General features: G+C 46.2%; 1 protein-coding gene across 5 annotated transcripts in view; it reads right to left on the reverse strand.

Moving 5' to 3' along the window:
• CFAP61 (cilia and flagella associated protein 61) overlaps positions 1–23,084 on the reverse strand; it is a 315,110-nt gene that overhangs the window by 197,373 nt on the left and 94,653 nt on the right. For all 5 annotated transcript variants that reach the window (XM_029072415.2, XM_029072412.2, XM_029072401.2 and 2 more), the window contains exons 12-15: positions 17,728–17,767; positions 13,483–13,622; positions 3,902–4,028; positions 372–449 (exon numbers count right to left, since the gene is read on the reverse strand). In XM_029072415.2, coding sequence (XP_028928248.1) covers positions 372–449; positions 3,902–4,028; positions 13,483–13,622; positions 17,728–17,767 — 385 coding nt within the window. The remainder of the gene's footprint in view (positions 1–371; positions 450–3,901; positions 4,029–13,482; positions 13,623–17,727; positions 17,768–23,084) is intronic.

Consider the following 23,084-nt stretch of genomic DNA (forward strand, 5'->3'; position numbering starts at 1 on the left):
ACGCTGCTTCAACTTCTACAGATTGGTAAGGTGACAAAGCAGCATGGCCTAGGAGATAAAGCACGGGCCTGGGAGGTGGAAGAATATGGGTTCTAATCCCGACTCTGCGATTTGTCGGCCGTGTGACCTTGGGCAAGTCACTTAACTTCCCTGTGCCCCAGTTATCTCATCTACCAAATGGGGTTTAAGATTTTGAGCCCCATGTGGGAGATGGCCAGCGTCCAAATTCCTTCGCTTCTATCAACCCCGGCACTTAAGAACAGTACCTGGCACATAGTAAATGCTTAACAAATACCATTTAAAAAATGGGATTTTTATTAAAGTAAATAAGGCAATGAACATTAGGTGTTTTTAGAAACAATAAGACTTACCATTTCATTTCTGATCACTGAAATTCCAACGATCTGGCCCAAAACTTCAGCTACAAAAGCCTGCACCGGGGTCCCATCCTGGAAAGACGAAAACATTTGGCTAAAATTCTATTATTCCAGAGAACTATTTCAGTCAATCCCAAAACACTGCTCCATATTGTGGTTTTGGGAAAAAAACAGAAATGTGGTAAAATCTGATTAGACATAATATTGAGGAGAGAGAAGAAGACTTGTTTCCAGTGGTGCACGTAGCATAGAGGTTGACATATTAAGGGAAATCTTAATGAAACCACTAAGTAGCCTTGCTTTTCTTCAGGCTGCTGAAATTATATCTGTTTTATCATCATCCTCGTCGCTAATCCATTTTGCTGTGAATCAATCAGTACTATTTATTGAGCGCTTACGGTGTGCAGAGCGTGAATGGCACTTTTATTCATTCATTCATTCATTCAATAGTATTTATTGAGCGCTTACTATGTGCAGAGCACTGTACTAAGCGCTTGGAATGTACAAATCGATAACAGATAGAGACAGTCCCTGCCCTTTGACGGGCTTACGGTCTAATCGGGGGAGACGGACAGACAAGAACAATATAGTACTGTGGCGTTATAAAGTAAAAAGCAATGGGAAAGATGAGTAACCCAACCTCTAGGATCTCATTCATTCATTCATTCATTCATTCATTCATTCATTCATTCATTCATTCAATAGTATTTATTGAGCGCTTACTATGTGCAGAGCACTGTACTAAGCGCTTGGGATGAACAAGTCGGCAACAGATAGAGACAGTCCCTGCCGTTTGACGGGCTTACGGTCTAATCGGGGGAGACGGACAGACGAGAACAATGGCAATAAACAGCGTCAAGGGGAAGAACATCTCGTAAAAACCGATGGCAACTAAATAGAATCGAGGCGATGTACAATTCATTAACAAAATAAATAGGGTAACGAAAATATATACAGTCGAGCGGACGAGTACAGTGCTGTGGGGATGGGAAGGGAGAGGTGGAGGAGCGGAGGGAAAAGGGGAAAAAGAGGGTTTAGCTGCGGAGAGGTAAAGGGGGGATGGCAGAGGGAGTAGAGGGGGAAGAGGAGCTCAGTCTGGGAAGGCCTCTCGGAGGAGGTGATTTTTAAGTAAGGTTTTGAAGAGGGAAAGAGAATCAGTTTGGCGGAGGTGAGGAGGGAGGGCGTTCCGGGACCGCGGGAGGACGCGACCCGGGGGTCGACGGCGGGATGGGCGAGACCGAGGGACGGCGAGGAGGTGGGCGGCGGAGGAGCGGAGCGTGCGGGGTGGGCGGTAGAAAGAGAGAAGGGAGGAGAGGTAGGAAGGGGCGAGGTGACGGAGAGCCTCGAAGCCTAGAGTGAGGAGTTTTTGTTTGGAGCGGAGGTCGATGGGCAACCACTGGAGTCGTTTAAGAAGGGGAGTGACATGCCCAGATCGTTTCTGCAGGAAGATGAGCCGGGCAGCGGAGTGAAGAATAGACCGGAGCGGGGCGAGAGAGGAGGAAGGGAGGTCAGAGAGAAGGCCGACACGGTAGTCTAGCCGGGATATAACGAGAGCCCGTAACGGTAAGGTAGCCGTCTGGGTGGAGAGGAAAGGGCGGATCTTGGCGATATTGTAGAGGTGAAACCGGCAGGTCTCGGTGACGGATAGGATGTGTGGGGCGAATGAGAGGGACGAGTCAAGGATGACACCGAGATTGCGGGCCTGCGGGACGGGAAGGATGGTCGTGCCATCCACGGTGATAGAGAAGTCTGGGAGCGGACCGGGTTTGGGAGGGAAGATGAGGAGCTCAGTCTCGCTCATGTTGAGTTTTAGGTGGCGGACCGACATCCAGGTGGAGACGTCCCGGAGGCGGGAGGAGATGCGAGCCCGAAGGGAGGGGGAGAGGACAGGGGCGGAGATGTAGAGCTGCGTGTCATCTGCGTAGAGATGGTAGTCAAAGCCGTGAGAGCGGATGAGTTCACCGAGGGAGTGAGTGTAAATGGAGAACAGAAGAGGGCCAAGAACTGACCCTTGAGGAACTCCGACAGTTAAAGGATGGGAGGGGGAGGAGGCTCCAGCGTAGGAGACCGAGAATGATCGGCCAGAGAGGTAAGAGGAGAACCGGGAGAGGACAGAGTCCGTGAAGCCGAGGTGAGATAAGGTATGGAGGAGGAGGGGATGGTCGACAGTGTCAAAGGCAGCAGAGAGGTCAAGGAGGATCAGAATCTGAATGAGGAGAGTGTAAACTGATTAGCTTTGTGAACGCTAGGATCAATCAGTCAATCAGTGGTTTTTACTGGGTGCAGAGCACTGCACTAAGCAATTGGGAACATACAGTACAATCAATGGAGCGGGCCCTGCCTATAAGGATTTTATAGTCTTTTGGGAGAGACAGACCAAATAAATTACAGATAAGGGAAGTAGGAGGGAGTGGAGAACATCAAATAATAATAATAATAATGATGATGGTATTTGTTAAGCGCTTACTATGTGCCAAACACCATTCTAAGCGCTGGGGTAGATACAAGGTTATCAGTTTGTCCCACACGGGGCTCACAGTCTTAATCCTCATTTTATAGATAAGGTAACTGAGGCACAGAGAAGTGAAGTGACTTGCCTAAAGTCACACAGCTGACGAATGGCAGAGCGGGGATTAGAACCCACGACCTCTGACTCCCAAACCCATGCTCTTTCCACTAAGCCACGCTACTTCTCGTAAAGGGCTTGGGATACGAAGATAAGTTTGCAGGAAATAAGAAGGGAGGGAAAGAGGGGTGGAGAGATGAGAGGTTAGTCAGGGAAGGCTTCCTGGAGGAGATATGATTTTAGGAGGGTTGTGAAGATGGGGAGAATGTTGGTCTGTAAGATATGAACAGAGAGAGAGTTTCAGGCAGAGGAGAGGGCAGGAGCAATGTCTTTCCTCCTTTAATGCTCAACCCAAACACCTAATACAACGATCGCTTGTATTGATTACAATGATTAGGTACACAGTCGGAACTGTTGAAACTGATAACCGTTTCAGCAGGATAGATCTGATCAAATGGACAAAGATAAAATCATCTCTACATTCCTAAAGATCAATGCACATACACAATGGCTGCTTCTGGGAGGATGAATGGCTTCGGCATGACAACATCACTGTGAATACTGCGAGCCCGTTGTTGGGTAGGGATTGTCTCTATCTGTTGGCGAATTGTATTTTCCAAGAGCTTAGTGCAGTGCTCTGCGCACAGTAAGCGCTCAATAAATACAATTGAATGAATAACCCAGTGGAAAGAGCACGGGTCTGGGAATCAGAGGATCTGGGTTCTAATCCCAGCTCTGTCACTTGTCTGCTGTGTGACCTTGGGCAAGTCACCCAACTTCTCTTCGCCTCAGTTACCGCATCTGTAAAAAGGAGAGTAAAACTATGTCCAACCTGATTAACTTGTATTAACTTGACACATGGTAAGCACTTTAACAAATACAATGATGATAATAATATCCTTCAACAGTGAACATGCACACTTTAAATAAATATATTATACAGTGGACTGGCACTTACTGGATCTCTACGAGCTTCATTAAATCTTTTTAAATCATCCAATATGCTTTTATTCAGGACAAGGGTTTTGATGAGCTTTTCAACTGCTGGTGTATCACTGGTTTTTGCTGGTCTTATGTGAATTGATCTGGTCAGAGACATAGAAAGGGATTTTTTGGATTGGTTTTAAATATCTGCTACAAATTCAAGAAAAGGTTTCATTTCCCCAGAATCTCCTGAGGCGGAAATCCTAATCAATGTGTTTTATCATGTGACATAGGGCGAGTTTTGCATTATCTTGTTCAACCAGTTCTCCTATAACAACGATGTTCACTCTTGCAAAATCCCACATTAAGGTATACTCAGCCTATGGCATTCATAGTGCCCCAAACCTCGTGCATATGTCCATGCGGACAGGACATTTCCTCCGACATCTTTAGTGCTTTTTTTCAAAAAGGCCTGGCTTGTTCCCTAATGTTCTAATGGACTAATGTGCCCTAATTCCACTCTGGGCCTGTCACTCCCCTCCTTAAAAACCTGCAGTGGCTGCCTATCAACCTCCGCACGAAACAAAAACTTCTCACTCTAGGCTTCGAGGCTCTCCATCACCTTGCCCCCTTCTTCTTCTCCCTTCTCTCTTTCTACCGCCCACCCCGCACGCTCCGCTCCTCTGCCGCCCACCTCCTCGCCGTCCCCCGTTCTCGTCTATCCCGCCGTCGACCCCCGGGCCACGTCCTCCCGCTGTCCCGGAACGCCCTCCCTCCTCACCTCCGCCAAACTAACTCTCTTCCCCTCTTCAAAGCCCTACTGAGGCCACCTCTTCCAGGAGGCCTTCCCAGACTGAGCTTCCCCTTTTCCCTCTGCTCCCTCTGCTGCCTCTCTGCCCTCCTTCACCTCCCCTCAGCTAAGTCCCCTTTCCCCCCTTTCCCTCTGCTCCTCCCCCTGTCCCTTCCCCTCCCCTCAGCACTGTGCTCATTTGTATCTATTTTTATTACCCTATTTATTTTGTTAGTGAGGTGTACATCCCCTCGATTCTATTTATTGCTATTAAGTTGTCTTGTTTTTGTCCGTCTTTCTCCCGCGATTAGACTGTAAGCCCGTCACTGGGCAGGGATCGTCTCTATCTGTTGCCGAATTGTACATTCCAAGCACTCAGTACAGTGCTCTGCATATAGTAAGAGCTCAATAAATACTATTGAATGAATAGACAAAACATATACAGAAAACAGACACTGTGGAAAACCAAGTATATTTACCCAGTGCTTAATAAATAAAAAAACAAACCCAGTACCTTCCCTAGCAGGTGCTTAATAAATACTGACACTAATGATAATTATCCTCCATAGCTAGTAAATCAGACAGTCAGGGAGGCCCATTCACTTTCTGTGACTACTTGGGGCCAGTGAGCTGATCTGGAGGGGAAGAGCCAATCTTTGGGCTCCATCATCTCCTTCCCCAAATATGTTGACCACTTCTCTTTTACCTTGTATCTACCCCAGAGCTTAGAACAGTGTTCCGCACATAGTAAGCGCTTAACAAATACCAACATTAACATTAATTCTCTTCCCATGGCCCTCATCTGCTTTTTCTTCTCTACCTTCAGTTTCCTGTCACCCCGCCTCTCCTCATCTCCGAATCCCTGGACCGAAAAGCGGGCCGTCCCATCTGCTAATCCCAGGCCACGATGCTCCCCAGCCCAGGCCAGAGCTGGAGGAAGAGGAAGGAGTTCCGCCATGGAGAGGGAAGTAATTAGGGTGGGGATAGGGAAGTGTGCTCCACTTTGGGTGGGGCTGGGGCTGCAGTATAAAGGAGAGTAGTGAGATGAGGTATGAGGGGGCAAGGTGATTTGAGTGCTTTGAAACGATGGTAAGGAGTTTGTCTTTGTTGTGGAGATGGATGGGAAACCACTGGAGGTTCCTGGTGAGAGGGGAGACATGGACTAAATGTTTTTGTAGAAAAATAATTGGGGGAGCAGAGTGAAATATGGACTGGAATGGGGAAAGACGGGAGGCAGGGAAGTCAGCAAGGAGGCTGACACAGCAGTCAAGGCAGGGTAAGGTAAGTGCTTGGATTAACAAAGTAGCATTCGGATGGAGAGGAAAGGATGAATTTTAGTAACGTTGTAAAGGTTGAACCAAAAGGATTTAGTGGTAGATTGAACGCATGTGTTGAGCGAGAGGAGTCAAGGATAATGCCAAGGTTACGGACAGGAAGGATGGTGGTGCTTTTACAGTGATGGAAAAGTCAGGGGCAGGACAGAGTTTGGGTAGGAAAATTAGGAGCTCTGCCTTGGACATGCTATATTTGAGGTGACGGTAGAACATCCAAGTAGCGATGTCTTGAAGGTAGGAGAAAATGCGAGACTGCTGAGAGGGAGAGAGATCAGGGCTGGTGATGTAGATTTGGGAATCATCCTCACAGAGATGGTAATTGAAACTATGGGAGTGAATGAGTGCTCCAAGGTAGTGGGTGGTAGGGGGACCCAGAACTGAACCTTGAGGGATACCCACAGTTAGCAGACGGGAGGCTGAGAAGGAGCCCACGGAAGAGAATGAGAACGAGCAGCAAGAGAGCTACGAGGAGAACCAGGCGAGGACAGTGTCAGCGAAGCCAAGGTTGGATAATGTTTCCAGGAGAAGGGAGTGGTCGACAGTACTGAAGGCATCTGAGAAGCCGAGGAGGATTAGCAGGGAGTCGAGGCCGTTGGATTTAGCAAGAAGGAGATCACTGGTGACTTTTGAGAGGGTGGCTTCGGTGGAATGTAGGTGACAGAAGCCAGATTGGAGGGGGTCAAGGAGAGAATCGGAAGTGAGGAACTGGAGACAGCAGGTGTAGACAACTCCCTCAAGGAGTTTGGAGAGGAATGGTAGGAGGGAGATGCGGTGATAACTGGAGGGAGCCATGGGGTCGAGGGAGGGTTTTTGTGTTTTTTTTTAGGATGGGGAGCTGTGAATGGGTTTAAAAACATGGGGAAGAAGCAATTAGGGAGCAAACGGTCGATGATGGGGTCAGGGAGGGAGCAAGTGTTTTGATAAGGTGCTAAGGGATTGGGTCAGATGCGCAGGTGGAGGGGGTGGATTTTGAGAGAAGGCAGGAGATCTTCTCTTGGCAGCTGTGTGACTGTGGGCAAGTCACTTAACTTCTCTGTGCCTCAGTTACCTCAACTGTAAAATGAGGATTAAGATTGTGACCCTCACGTGGGACAACCTCATTCATTCATTCATTCAATAGTATTTATTGAGCGCTTACTATGTGCAGAGCACTGTACTAAGCGCTTGGAATGGACAAATCGGTAACAGATGGAGACAGTCCCTGCCCTCTGATGGGCTTACGGTCTAATCAGGGGAGACAGACGACCCTGTATCTACCCCAGCGCTTAGAACAGTGCTCTGCACATAGTAAGCGCTTAACAAATACCAACATTATTATACTGCTGGGAAAGATGGGAAGAACAGAAGGAGTGGAAATTTTACTCCCTTTCCCTAGACTGACAAAAAGAAATTGGGATTGACCAAAGCCTTCAACTCCTCACCTGCTACCAGTTTGGGACCCCTGCCAATTCCCCCAGCATCATCAAACTATTCCTGAGAAACCACAAGGTCAAGTGAAGCTCAGAGCCTAATTGTTCCCCAGAAGAAACAACACACATACATATACCCCTCCACCCTCCCACCCCTCCCGAAAAGAAAAAAAAACCCTAAAAAATATCAGATTCAGTAGCAAAATACTGTTCCCTTTCAGGCCAGCAGGGATGTACAAATAATTAGGAAACACGGCCTAGCGGAAAGAGGCATGAGACTGGGAGTCAGGAGACCTGGGTTCGAGTGCTGGCTCTGTCACTTGCCTGCCGGGCGATCTTAGGCAAGTTACTAACTCCTCTGTGCCTCCGTTTCTTCATCTGTAAAACGGGGATTAAATACCCGTTCTCCCTTTTTCTTATAGACTGTGAGGCCCAGGTGAGACAGGGACTGTGTCCAATCTGATTATATTGTATCTATCCCAGTGCTTGGCACAGATTAAAGGCTTAACACATATTGTTATTATTACTACCACTAATAATAATAATATTTTGTGGCCGTTCCCAGACTTGGCCACTCCCACATCGGTTTGCTGTCAATCTCATTCTTTCGGTTTAGAACTTTAGGCTCATTCTAATTTTTAGGGCTGTTCTTGGATGTGCAGATTTAGGGAAGTAACAATTAGCCACGCTTTGCAGTATTTCACCAGGGAGAATATGGTGGCCCCCAGCATGGCTCCACTAGGCTTTAAGTTGCTTCAAAGGGCACAGCTGAAAGCCAAACAAATCTGTTCTAAGTGAGTAAACATCACACACTGAGGAGGTTTTCTAACACTCTCAGCCATGCAAAACTAAACTGGAAATATGCCTGGAAAGTGAGAGTATTGTTTCCAATTCTGCCTGGAGCCTGTCCGAAGGAAGGTACAGAAAGTTTAAAGAAAACGAAAGTAAGAAAGCAATCTGGCTGTTAGTGAGTTTTAAAGATGTTTCCAGGATCGAGGGGATGATCATCACTGACCTTCCCTTGAAGCAAGAAAAGAATGATTTCATCTACACCTCTAGAGGAAGCCGCCGCGGGGACCTGATTAAACCTCTTAGCACAAGATTCTCTCTGTAAGCCCCATGACGAAGTAGGTTTGTTTGGAAAGGGCCGAAACAAGTTATGAAAAGATGGCACATTTGAACCAATCAAACTATGGAGGAATGAGACCGTTAAATGCGGGATGAAATGAAAGGGATGGAAGGCCAAGATGAACTGGATCGTATTCAAAGGGAAAAGAGCCAGCTGGAAAAAAACAAGAAGAAGAAACAAAACAACAACCAGACACTAGGAAGAATAAGGAAGCGCAAGAAGCCGTTCAAATTTGAAGGACCATATTCCCGGCACAAATGATCAAGTACAGGCATGACCTGGGCAAGCCTCAAATTTTGAATTAATCATGGGGAAAAAGAAGAAAAGCGAATGAATACACAAACTGAGCCGTATTTCAAATCGGGAGACCGATATTTTTAATCGTTCATGTAAGAAGAAAAGGAAACCTTCCAAAGAGGTGGGAGAGAATTACTATTATTTCTTGATTAGAGAGACTCTGCTGAAATGTAAATGAATTATTTGCCTCAGTGTTCACCACAGTGGCTAGAGGGCAGATGACAGAAACAAACAGAAATTTCCCAAGGGAAGGAAAAAACAAATAAATGCAGGAAACTAAGACCTTTAGACTTCTGAGAGGGTGGTCTAGTCTTAATGTCTAGAGACTACCCTAACTTAAAGACCTGAAACCATCTATTGCGAAATGTCTAAACAAGTTAAGTAAGAAATCAATGCCTTTATATTTTCCAAAACTCTGGTGCAAAACCAACAGCTACAGATGTAAGCATTTGGGACTGAAATTGTTATAAATTCTCCTCCCGTTGTCCAGTGTCAGGGGGATGTTATGCATTAGGCCCTCTGGGCCACGCTTTCCAAGTTAATAAGAAATTCAGCAAAATGAAGGAGGAAATGGGGTTTAAAACCACACTGAAACCAGGAAAGGGTAATATATTGGCTTTGAGGCACTCAATCACTCTATCCCCTCTACTCATCCTTGCTTCTCTCCTCAACACCCCAGGTCATTCATTCATTCAATAGTATTTATTGAGCGCTTACTCTGTGCAGAGCACTGTACTAAGCGCTTGAAATGTACGATTCGGTAACAGATAGAGACAATCCCTGCCCATTGACGGGCTTACAGTCTAATCAAGCTTTGCTCCTCTCCAGCCATCACGGCGTTTCCTTTCCATCTCTCTTGTTGTTAGTCTCTTACTTATGCCCTCTCTTCTGTGTAGAATGATTCACCCCCCCCGGCCTCACATCTAGAAGAAGTTCTCCCCATCTTCAAAGCCATTCTCAAATCAAATCTCCTCCTGAAGGCCTTCCTGAGTAATCCCTATCCCTCTAACCCCCCACCACCCCGAGTCGCACTTATGAACTTAACTTTAAATTCTCTTACTTCTCCCCACCTGCCATTTAGTATACGGTCTGAATCCCTGGCTAGAAAAGATGCTTGAGGGCAGGAATTGCAGCGTGGCTCGGTGGAAAGAGCACAGGCTTGGGAGTCAGAGGGTGTGGGTTCTAATCCTGGCTCCGCTGCTTGTATCCTGTGCGACCTTGGGCAAGTCACTTAACTTCTCTGTGCCTCAGTTACTTCATCTGTAAAATGGGGATAAAGACGGTGAGCCCCACGTGGGACAACCTAATTACCTTCTATCTACTCCAGCACTTAGAACAGTGCTTGGCATATAGTAAGCGTTTAACAAATACCATAATAACTATTATTATTATTAGCATTAGAGAAGCGGCCTGGCCTAGTAGATAGAACTCAACTCAAGCCCACGGGTCAGAAGGTTCTAATCCCAACCCCACCCCTTGCCTGCTGTGTAACCTTGGGCAATTCCCTTAATGTCTCTGTGCCTCAGTTACCTCATGTGTAAAATGTAATAATGTTGGTATTTGTTAAGCGCTTACTATGTGCAGAGCACTGTTCTAAGCGCTGGGATAGACACAAGGGAATCAGGTTGTCCCACGTGGGGCTCACAGTCTTAATCCCCATTTTACAGATGAGGTAACTGAGGCACAGAGAAGTGAAGTGACTTGCCCACAGTCACACAGCTGACAAGTGGCAGAGCCGGAATTCGAACCCGTGATCTCTGACTCCAAAGCCCGGGCTCTTTCCACTGAGCCGCGCTGCTTCTCTTAAATGTGGATTTAGACTGTGAGGCCCGTGTGGGACAGGGACCGTGTCCTATCTTATTTGCTTGTATCTACTCCAGCACTTAGTACAGTGTCTGGCACATAGTAAATGCTTAACAAATACTATTTAAAAAAAACCAAAAGACCTCTACTGTACCCTTCCATCTCTCCTTTGAATTGAGGCCTTATCATGGCAGGAGAGTTTCCGTGTGCTGATGAAGCTTAGAGCTACCATCTAGGGTTACCCAGAATGAAAAAGTCTAAGCCGAAACATCAAAGTCAGTTCACCCGTGCTGGGCAGCAGCGGCGTGGGAAAGAGTCAAAGGCGGATGATCAAGCGATCGAGATGTTGATCGAAGACGATGGCAGAGGTTCAAGTTTTTACTGTGCGGAAGAAGGCAATGGTAAACCACTTCCGCATCTTTACTGAGAAAACTCTATGGATAATAAATATGGTATTTGTTAAGCGCTTACTATGTGCAGGGCACTGTTCTAAGCACTGGGGTAGATACAGGATAATCAGATTGTCCCACGTGAGGCTGACTTTTTTTTAATCCCCATTTTTGCAGATGAGGTAACTGAGGCACAGAGAAGTGAAGTGACTGGCAGAAGGCCACACAGCAGACAAGTGGCGGAGCCGGGATTGGAACCCACGTCCTCTGACTCCCAAGCCCAGGCTCTTTCCACTATGCCACACTGCTTCACGACTCAACGGCATTTGAAGAAGAAGTACCCTTCCATGTCCTTAGACAGAATACTGCACAGAGTAAGCCCTTAATGATACTATGGATCGATTGATAGATGTACAGGGGACGTTCTGGAATTCAAGAACAGGGAGCTGTCATGGAATTTGCATTCTCGGGGGACTTGTCAACTGTGTGACTTTGGGCAAGTCACTTAACTTCTCGGTGCCTCAGTTACCTCCTCTGTAAAATGGGGATGAAGACTGTGAGCCCCACGTGGGACAACCTGATGACCCTGTATCTACCCCAGCGCTTAGAACAGTGCTCGGCACATAGTAAGCGCTTAACAAATACCAACATTATCATTATTATTATTACTTTCCAAGATGGCGTGGTGGGGCGGAGTCCTCCAGAATTGAGCTTGTCTTGATCTCCCCTCCCGCTTCCCAGAATTCACCTTTGAACCTGTAGGGGATGGGATACTGTGCCAAAAGGATCGATCATAAAATCGAGATTAGCAGTTAAAGGATGGAATTCCTGGGGGAGACTTTTGTTACTGTCCTGTTAGCTAAAGGTTTTCCCTACTACTGCTCATCCAGTTCTTGGTAGGCCAAGTCTACCTTGGAAATCCCATGGACCTTAGTGGCCGCCAATCACAACGACGACTTCTAGGGGAATGACATGTGGGAATGCAAGAGCGCAACCTGATCCTCAATTATGAGGCCCTTAAGGATGGTTCTGCTTGATTTTCCAGCTGTGGATCCTAAAGTTTGAATCGCCGTCGTCAGTGGTATCTATTGAGCCCTTACTGTGCGCAGAGCGCTGTATTGAGCACTTCGGAGAGTATTCATTCATTCGATAGTATTTATTTAGCGCTCACTATGTGCAGAGCACTGTACTAAGCGCTTGGAATGGACAATTCGGCAACAGATAGAGACAGTCCCTGCCCATTGACGGTTGGAACGTACAATTCGGCAACAGATAGAGACAGTCCCTGCCCATTGACGGGTATAATACCACACAGTTGGTAGACACGTTCCCTGCCCACAGCTAATTTACAGTCTGGGAGGGGACAGACATTAATATCAATAAAATAATTTATAATATATAATGTGTCGATAAGTACATAAATACTATGGGGCTTCCTCTCAGGGTGGCTGAGTTTCCAGTCCTCTACCAGTCTCGACTATGGGAGGGAGAGCCAAGCAGAGGCCCGTCCATTCCATTCCCAGCTTGGCCAGCGGCTAGAGAGCGGAAGGCAATCTGCCACAGGTCAAAACTCACGCGTGCCGGGCAGGCGCGGCATGGGAGAGAGTCGAGGGCGGAGACTCAAGTTTACTGCGTGGAAGTAGGCAATGGTAAACCATTCCTGTATTTTTACAAAGAAAACTCTATGGATACACTACCAAAACAACTGCAGGTGGAGGTGGGACGCTCTGGGAGAGATGTGTCCAGGGTGTCGCTATGGGTCAGAGACGACTCGACAGCATAAGACAAGTCGAGACTATGGGGATGGGGATGGGGAGAATATCAAATGCCCAAAAGTCACAGGTCCAAGTGCATTTAACTTGAGTTTATGGGATATTTCCAGAGAAACAAGGTGATCCTGGGCCTCCACTCACCCTTAATAATAATAACAATAATAATAATAATAATGGCATTTGTTAAGTGCTTACTCTGTGCCAGGCACTTGGGTGGGGTCGATGCAAGCAAATCGGGTTGGACACAGTCCCTGTTCCCTGTGGGGCTCACAGTCTCGATCCCCACTTTACAGATGAAGTAATCAGAAGTTAAGTGACTTGACCAAGGTCACACAGCAGTCAAGTGGTGAAACCGGGATTGGAACCCATGACCTTCTGCCTCCCAGGCCCGTGGTCTATCCACTAAGCCATGCTGCTTGTCTTCCGACTAGCAAAGAATCTCAGGAGAGGCTGTACTGCAAATGCCCTGGACTTTTTCCTTTCCCCCTGTCTTTGTCTCACAAAGTATTTAATGTTCACACTTAACCTTAATTCCAAGCAAGATAGGATTGAGCAAGAACTATTCTCCTGGTACAAGAAGAATTTTTGAGAAATGAATCCATGATGGGAATGAAAGTCTGTACCTTTCCCTACCCTCCGGAGGCTTTGGTTGAACATTTGCCCTTTCATTTAGCCCGACATGATTTACTCACTTGAGCAGTCCGGCCCGGTGAAAGATGTAGAGCTCTTGGTCCAGGGTGCAGTTACTAAAGGGAACGACCCTGACGAAATTTTGGATCAGAATAAATTCAGGCACCAGATGAGGAACAGAGATGATGCAGTAGTCTTTTTCCTGAAAGGATTTAATACGGAGAGTCAGTAGATAAGAAGCAGTCTCTTCCCTTGGGAATACCGTTAAAGAGATGAAGGGGAAAGGGAAGAAAAAGTGCATATTTAAGAGAAAATACCTAAGTTTTCTTATAACTGGCATTTTCAAAAGTACTCTGGTTTCATATTTCGGTGCAGGAAAATGACAGAGAGACTGAGGGGGAAAAAATACTCTATAGGAAATCGATCCGTAGAACCGACAGAAGTCACAATAAATGCATTTTATAAATATCATATCTTCAGTGGTATCTCTTGAGCACTTACTGTGTGCAGAGCATGTACTAACTGTTATTTTACGCTTATGTTATGGTAGGCTACGGTATGACTGGCCAGTATGGGTCACATTTCTAAACGTGTTTTTGCAAGACCCCGTTTTCACTCAACTGCAAGAGACCTCGGCTCACTTCATTTGGTTGAGATGCAGATTTTTAGAGCAGAGAATGTGTCTGTTATATGGTCGTGTTGTACTCTCCCAAGTGCTTAGACATTGCTCTGCACATATGAAGTGCTCAATAAATACCATTGATTGATGGATTGACCTAAATCACCGTGGAGGAGTAAGTCTGGACCAAGTCAGACTCTTGGGGAAGCTCTTTAGCTCTCTCAAAGGTCCCACCCAGTTAATCCAGTGCTCTGGAGACTTAATCCTCTTTATGCCCCTCATTTACTACACGGGAGAGACTGAGGTGGAATGACAAATGAGTGGGCAAATATCGGCTCATTTTCAAAAGCTGCCCTCCCCCGAGTTCTGGAAAAGCCTCTGGATCGTCTGACTTTTCTCTTTTTTCTTTTCTTTTTTTTCTTTGGAGGGTAGGCAGATTTGTTGCTGCCTAATCTGTAACAAACAAACGAAAAATAAAAGCTAAAAGAGGCTTTGCAAGGGCTTCAAAATCAAGACCTGGGAAGTTAAAAATGGGCTTTTCTAATGTTTCAAGTATCACGGCTCGGCATTTACACCGTATCCGACAAGCGCACGCTACGCCAAATCCCTCGGAACTAAACCCAGTGGGAGCTTGGGGTGTGCTAGGGAATCAGGATCGTACGGACCGTTTCGGTTTTCCTGATAAGATCTTGCCAGCCAGTTTGATTTAATCGTCCTGCTCGCTATCGGTGCTTTAAAAAAAATAACGTCATTAAAAATTGATTTGCTGTTTTCAAATCTGCCCGTTAATTTCAAAAGGAGCTCTGCGAGCACCACAGGAGAGACACGACACATTCATGCATTTGGACTGCGCTTATAGACTGTGAGTCCCTTGAGGGGTAGGGACTGTGTCTGACCTGATGATTTTGTCTGCTTAGTACATAGTAAGTAAGCACTAAACCTATACAACAATTGTATTATTATTATTATTATTATTATTAACAATGAATACTACTGGATCTGCTCTGTGCCTACACTGGCAAAAGGTGCCACTGCACACGCAGTCAAATCTATCTGATTTGCAACAGACATGAAAAACTATCCAATCATCTTTGGGCAAAGGGATAACGAATGGAGAGGATCTGGTTGTGACAGTTCTGATCGTCAAAGGGGTCTGATTGCTTTTTAGGTTCGATGTAAATCCATTCGAAATCTCCAGTTCCTCCCATCCGAAACCCACGTGAATGGATCCCCTGAAAGGGATGGGGCCCCTCAGTAGGAACTGTGGTGGTAATCTAGTAATCCGGTCACTGATTCATTCCGAGGATGTTGCTGCAGCAGGTCATGGAATTTTAGCAATTCAAAAATGAAACATTGTGCGTGCTTTTAAATCAATCAGTGTACAAACATAATGTGACCGAGCTGCTACACTGGAAGGTTTTTTATGGTATCTGTTAAGTGCAGAGGGACCTGGGTTCTAATCGCCGCTCCGCCACGTGTCTGTCGTGTGACCTCGGGCAAGTCGCTTCACTTCTCTGGGCCTCAGTTACCTCAACCGTAAAATGGAGATTAAGACTGTGAGCCCCACGTTGCACAGGGACTCTGTCTAACCTGATTAGCTTGTGTCTACCCCAGTGCTTGGCACATACTATGCGCTTAACAAATTCCATAATTATTATCATTATTATTATGTGCCAAGCACTGTCCTGACCACTGGGGTAGATACAAGCTAATCACTCGGACACAGTCCGCGTCCCACACTGGGCTCACAGAATTAATCCCCATTTTGCAGATGAGGTAAACGGGCACCGAAAAATTTAGAGACTTGCCCAAGGTCACTTAGCAGACGAGCGTTGTCTAACAGTTGTAAATTAGGAACGCTATTTTGTTCACTATAAATGAAGATTTAAATAGCCATTCGTCAACCGTGTTCTTATCGGTTGTTCTGTGCTCTCAGCCTGGGAGTGAGATGGTTTCTAGGGTATTAAATGCTAACCATTTCAAATGTTACCTGGCACACAGAGAGGTTTACTCTCATACAGCAGTTTCACTCCAACGCATTTCGCCCAGGGCACAGAAACGCGGCTCTTGGAAATTCGGCCCTAATATCTTTACATTCACATGTTGTGTTCAATAAATCTCCCTTCTAAAATGTGAAGCGGAGTTATCTTTTCAGCACAGATAAACTTCCTGGGCGTTCAGGTTTAGGTAAGTAATTTATTGAGGCCCCACCCGGCATCTGCGTCCTGCATGTCTGCCTGCCAATTCCTAGCTCAGGCCCCTGCTCTTCCGTGCCTAAGAGGAAAGAGTCTTTTCTGGACTCTGCAAAATAATAATAATAATAATAGTGGTATTTGTTAAGAACTTATTATGTGCCAGGCACTGTACTAAGCACTGGGGTAGATACAAGGTAATCAGGTCGGACCCAGTCCCTTTCCCACATAGGGTTCACAGTCTTAATCCCCATTTTACAATAATAAAATGGGTATTTGTTAAGCGCTTACTATGTGCCGAGCACTGTTCTAAGCGCTGGGGGAGATACAGGATCATCAGGTTGTCCCACGTAAAATCATCCCCATTTTACAGATGAGGTAACTGAGGCCCTGAGAAGTGAAATGACTTGCCCAAAGTCACACAGCTGACAGGTGACAGAGCCGGGATTAGAACCCATGACTTCTGACTCCCGAACCCGTGCTCTTTCCACTGAGCCACGCTGCTTCTCTATCAGATGAGGTGACTGAGGCACAGAGGAGTGAGGCGACTTGCCCCAGGTCACACAGCATTCAGTCATTCATTCAATAGTATTTATTGAGCGCTTACTATGTGCAGAGCACTGGACTAAGCGCTTGGAACGGACAAATCGGCAACAGATAGAGACAGTCCCTGCCCACACTGACGGGCTTACGGTCTAATCGGGGGAGACGGACAAAAATAATAGCAATACGCGCGGCAGAGCCGGATTTAAAACTCAGGTCCCCTGACTTCCAGGCCCGTGCTCTAACCACTAGGCCACGCTGCCTCGTGTTAGTCTGCCCCTCCTCCAAGACCTTGTGGTGACCTTCTTTTATATCCGGACAGGGAAAAGAGTCATTTTACCTGAATCTCGTTCATTTCTGCCCACATGTATATCCCTGATTACGGGGCTATTGAATTACCACAGCTAGAAACTCGAGCCGAAATGACCGAGAACTGCCCCTGGTCCTGGATGCTGAATCTGCTGTCTAGGGTCTGAGGGGAAACCAGAACGGAGTGTTTATCACAGGGAGGTGCCCTTCTGGCATTTTCCAGGGAGTGAGCATCCTGAACGCTGCCACCGGGGAAGAGTGGAGATCTGAGTGTGTCACAAATGTCGCCTTCGGAAAAATGTCAGAGGGGGACAATAAGAAACCTCACTGGGCGAACACAAATTCAAAGGAGGAAATAATTTTTGAGAAAACTGAAAAGTTAGCCATTTGGCGAATCGTTAAATACAGCGCGATCTCCAATCATAAATCAAATTCAGGGAATCACTGCTCATCTAAAGGACATTCTCCTTTTAATAGCATGTGACTTTTGACCTTTTTGGAGGCTAGCTAGCTTGAGTCCAGCTGTTCATCTATTTAGCATGATCAGATAAGGTACATCACATTTTTTTTTTTAAAACCTCGCTTCACCTTTAGCGGGCAATAAAAGTTTTGATTTCGACGCTAAGTTTTTGTCATTTACTTACGGGGAAAAGGCTGAAAACGAATTGCATAAAATCCAGTGACCTGTGAACAAAAGAGCAAACAGTGTTACAGAATTGAAAGCATTTCCAGCATGAACTGTATATTTAAAGAGATTTATCTCTCCTTGTCCCTCCAGGCAGCAATTAGTCATCCTTACTAATCAGAAATTGCTTCTTGCTGAGCATTAATCAATTGGAGACATTATAAGCTTCACATCAGTTGTCATTAAGATAGTATGTCCTAAAGTCCAAAGCAATATTATAGCATTTAATAATTTCTCAGCATTTAAATAACCCAGAATAAGACGGTTGCTCTGTGCGGATAATCTATCATTTTTCTTTTGCAAGGGGATACATGGGCCATTCTAACCTTCTCTCTTTTATATGCAAAGTGTGTGATCACCAGCTGGAGTTGTATTTTCACGGGCAAACCATACTGAGTCACCAGATTTCCATTTTAAAAGTCAGAGAATGGTCTCATTAATGGCCGGGAGAAATAAAACGCTCCTGATTCAGACGTGTGTTTCGGGAGATTATCGAAGACATTTTAAAAGAGAAATAGCCGCATTGCCATAATCCTGTTTCTCCACTGGGATCCACGGTCTGCCTGACAGCGAGCCCTCATGGACACGGCCTCAAAATCTTGCTGTTTCGGTCCGGTCCATCCAACACAGTCTCCAAACAAAACCCCACACTAATATGATTTATGCTTTTTGGATAAAATCCTTTGATTTTTTTTTTTCCCGGAGGGTTGGTCCTCTTCATTTTTTGCCTTCTGTTTTGGATATAATTCCTTTTTGTTTTCAACATCACAAAAGGAACAATGAAGTCTAATTTCACCCCCATAGTACAGCCATTTGATGCCCTGGATTCAGTCCTCATAGACCCTCTTTATTGCACATCACTTCCTCTCTTTGTTAACAAAAAAACTACAGTAGTCGCTCTCTAATCCTTACGCGTACGCTCTTAAAAAGAGTTCCTTAATTAGCCAAAGCGGCATTTGCAAACTGTGATTTCAAGAAGTGCCAATCTCTTCCTCCAAACTCCCTATTGCCCCATTCAGAAATGAAATTTGAGGAAAAAGCACACACTCCTTTGATCCCTTATAGCCAAAGTAAGAATGTCAAAATATAGTAGAGTGCAGAACTGCAAAATAATAATCACCCTGGAAAACTCACTTGCACAGTTAAAAAACCACAGTTGGCGAATTTGTGCTTCACCCTCATTTGGGAAACTGGCTTTCCTAGGCAGTAAAGCAGGGTCGGCAACCAAATAGAGTCTTCTCTAAAGCAACCGGAGCACCTGATATGTGTGGCTTTTTTTTTTTTGTCCTTTTTCTCTAACTTCTTCATTCTTGTTTCCTTTTCTATCCCAAACGGTGGACCTGACGTCTGACTCAGGACTGTTTACAGATATAAAGTAAACTTTAAACTTGGATCCTTAGCTTGGCCTAAAGGTTTCGAACCTTATATAAAGTAAACTTTAAACTTGGATCCTTAGCTTGGCCTAAAGGTTTCAAACCTTATTCATAAAAGGATAATGATAAAGCTGACCCTGTTTTTCTCATTTAATTCCACCAGTGTACTGAAGTTAAAGAAACTATGACAACTAAGACTTAAGAAATTAACTGCTCGGTTCAAAGTCAATGGGAGGTCCATGCCCAGAGGAGACAGGCATCTGTTCTGAGGATTGAGGGTTGAACCATATGTTCGTAGAGGGTTTGATGGATAAGAGATTTTACAAAATCCAGTGACTTCCCGGATTGTCGTTTGGAGTATCTGATGAAATACCAGTAACGTAGCTATCTTCCTGCAAGAAATTCCTGTAATGGGATAACGGAGTGATAGAGTCACCAATCTTGTTAAATGCCGATATATATCTGTTGCTAATTGACATATTTTTCAGATATATTAAATCCAATTATAATAATGCAATTTTCCTTTTCCAACAATATACTCGAAAGAGCAGGAGATTTAAGGAGAAAAGGAGAAAAGGAAAGCAAGAAACCTTTGGGGGCGGGGGGAGAGTGGAGGAGGAGGAGGAGGACTAGAGAATAACGATCCAAATCTCTTCTTTTTAGACAGATGAACAGCTCGACAGGCTTGTTCTTTCTATGGTACATTCATTCATTCAATAGTATTTATTGAGCGCTTACTCGGAGTATCTCCACTGTCGACTTAACAGTTGAAAACTTTGAGAGCTCTAGTGGGCCCAGGACCATATATGCTTCCCGGATAAAACTCTCTTTGGCCTAGTGGCTAGAGCACGGGACCGAGATTCTCGCACACCTGGGTTCTGATCCCAACTCCGCCACTTTTCTGCTGTTGTGACCTTAGCCAAGTCACTTCACTTCTCTGTGCCTCAGTTACCTCATCTAGAAGACGGGGATTACGACTGTGAGCCCTCCGTGGGACCCGGACCTTGTCCAACCTGCTTAACTTTTATTTACCCCGTCGCTAAGGACAGTGCCCGGCACGTAGTAAGCGCTTAACAGATACCGTAAAAAGAGAGCCCCATTTCTGGATCAGTGGCCTAAAGAGATGAATAATAATGCGGTGAGGACAAAGATGCAGCTTTCTCCAGGAATAAAAACACGGGATTTTCATACACAGCGTTCCTAGGCTTTGCTCTCGACTTCGGGTAGACCAGTGACCCGTATAGGCTGGGAAAGGGAGGGGGTCGTGAGGAAATGGTTTTCTGATTGATATAAGAGCTGTTAGGATATCGAGGGGCATTCATTCATTCATTAGGTAGTATTTATTGAGCGCTTACTATGTGCAGAGCACTGTACTAAGCGCTTGGAATGAACAAGTCGGCAACAGAAGAGGAATAGTGGGGCGGGCCTTAGGGGAGTGTGGGGATTGAGGACAAGGGACGGGGATCGGACGCGGTCAGACGGCCGGGGGAGATTACAGGACAAGAAGGTCGTGATGGTAGTTGGGGTCAGATTTTTGCACGCTCCAAGAGGGCAGGTGGTGAGAGCCTCAGTGGACGGGGGCTGAAAAGGCCACAGAGAAAGGAAAAGATGCAGAATCACTCAATTCTATTTATTGAGGGCTCACTGTGTGCCGAGCACTGTACTGAGAGCTTGGGAGACTACGATCTAACAATGTAACAGACGCTTTTCCTTGCCCGCAATAGTTTTACAGTCTAGAGAGGCAGCGAAGGTTTAGGATTAGGGATCAGGGTTAGAGATCAAAATGGAGACAGAGACAGATAGGGAGAGACACACCCACAGAGACCCACACCCAGAGATAAGGGGCAGAAGAGGAGAGAGACGGACAGAGAGAGTGAGAGAGACAGAAAAAAACCACATCAAGAGAGGCAGGGGGCAGAGAGCATGGGGATAATGAAAGGAAGGGGCAAAGAGAGGGAGGGCAGATTTTAAATCGAGTAGCGGCATGGCCTCCTGGATAGAGCGTGGGCCTAGGAGTCAGAAGGACCTGCCTGCTGAGTGACCTTGGGCAAGTCACTTGACCTCTCTGTGCCTCCGTTCCCTCATCTGTAAAATGGGGATTAAGACAGCGAGCCCCATGTGGGACCTGCACCGCGTCCAACCTGATTAGTTTCTATCTGGCCCAGCACTCAGTACCGAGCTGGGCACATAGTGAGCGCTTGAAAAACAACAGCAACGACAGAAAAAGGCGGGGTCGGAGAAGACGGAAGGGCATGGGAGAAAAAGAATCGGATGGAGAAATGGGAAGCAGGGGAAACACGTGTGGACACTGAACACACACGCACTCGGGCACACACGAAAACATACACAGCCCTCCCCCCACAGGAGCACAGACTTGTGCATCCAAAATCTCCACCCAAGCCATACTGGCAAGACGGTTTCTACCCACAGCAGGGAGGTAGCCATCACAGCTACTCCGTCTCCTCCTGCCACCCAGCAGAAAGCGGATTCTCCGCTGTGGGAAAGGACCCCAAAATGCTAGAGCAGCACGGCTTAGTGGAAAGAGCCCCGGCTTGGGAGTCGGAGGGCGTGGGTTCTAATCCCGGCCCCGCCACCTAACAGCTGTGTGGCTCTGGGGAAGCCCAGTTCCCTCATCTGGAAAATGGGGGTGAAGATTTTTGAGCCCCACAAGGGACAGCCTGATTACCTCGTATCTACCCCAGCGCTTAGGACAGTGCTTGGCACATAGTAAGTGCTTAACAAATACCATCATCATCATCATGACCGCCACCCACGGTTGGTCATTCGATGATGGAAGGAGTCAGGCCGTGAGAGCCTAGGAAGGCAAAGGGCTAGGAAAGCGCCGGTCAATAATTGTGGTATTTGTTAAGGACTTTCTGTGCGCTAAGCACTGCACTGACCCCTGGAGTAGATACAAGCTAATCAGGTCCCTTCTGGGGCTCACAATCTAAGTAGGAGGGAGGAGAGGTATTAAATCCCCATTTTGCAGATGAGGGAACCGAGGCACAGAGGAGTTGAGTGACTTGCCCCAGGTCGCACAGCAGGTAAGTGAGAGGCAGTGGGACATGGTGGATAGAGCACGGGCCTGGGAGTCAAAATGACTTGGGCTCTAATCCCAGATTTGCCACTTGTCTGCTGTGTGACCTTGGGCAAATCACTTCACTTCTCAATTACCTCATCTGTAAAATGGGGTTTAAGCCCAAGAGCCTCAAGTGGGACGTGGACTGTGTCCAATCTGATTAGCTTGTATCTACCCTAGCGCCTAGTACGGTGTCTGACAAATAATAATAATGCTGGTATTTGTTTGTTAAGCGCTTACTCTGTGCAGAGCACTGTTCTAAGCGCTGGGGTAGATACAGGGTAATCAGGTCGTCCCACGTGAGGCTCACGGTTAATCTCCATTTTACACATGAGGTAACTGAGGCCCAGAGGAATAGTAAGCGCTTAACGGATATCATTAAAAAAAAGCGATGGAGCCAGGATTAGAACCCACATCCTCTGACTCTCAGGCCTGTGCTGTTTTATCCTTGCTCTGTACCAAGTAATGGACTAAACACTGGGGTAGATACAAGATAAATCGGGTCAGACATAGTCCTCGTCTCTCATGAGGCTCACTGTCTAACGGGGAGGGAGAATGGGTAGATTCTATTCCTCTAGACTACAAGGCCCTTGTGGGCAGGGATTTTGCCTACCAACCCTTTTGCAATATACTCTCCGAAGAACTTAGCAGAGTGCTCTGCACACAGTAAGCGCTCGATAAATACCACTAATGGCATTGAATCTCCATTTACGACTGAGGAAACTGAGGCACGGGGAAGTTAATAATTCATTCGATAGTATTTATTGAGCGCTTACTCTGTGCAGAGCACTGTACTAAGCACTCGGAATGTACAAATCGGTAACAGATAGAGACGGTCCCTGCCCTTTGACGGGCTTACGGTCT

The sequence above is a fragment of the Ornithorhynchus anatinus genome, chromosome 1 (genome assembly GCF_004115215.2).
Source record: "Ornithorhynchus anatinus isolate Pmale09 chromosome 1, mOrnAna1.pri.v4, whole genome shotgun sequence".
Classification (NCBI taxonomy): Eukaryota; Metazoa; Chordata; class Mammalia; order Monotremata; family Ornithorhynchidae; genus Ornithorhynchus; species Ornithorhynchus anatinus.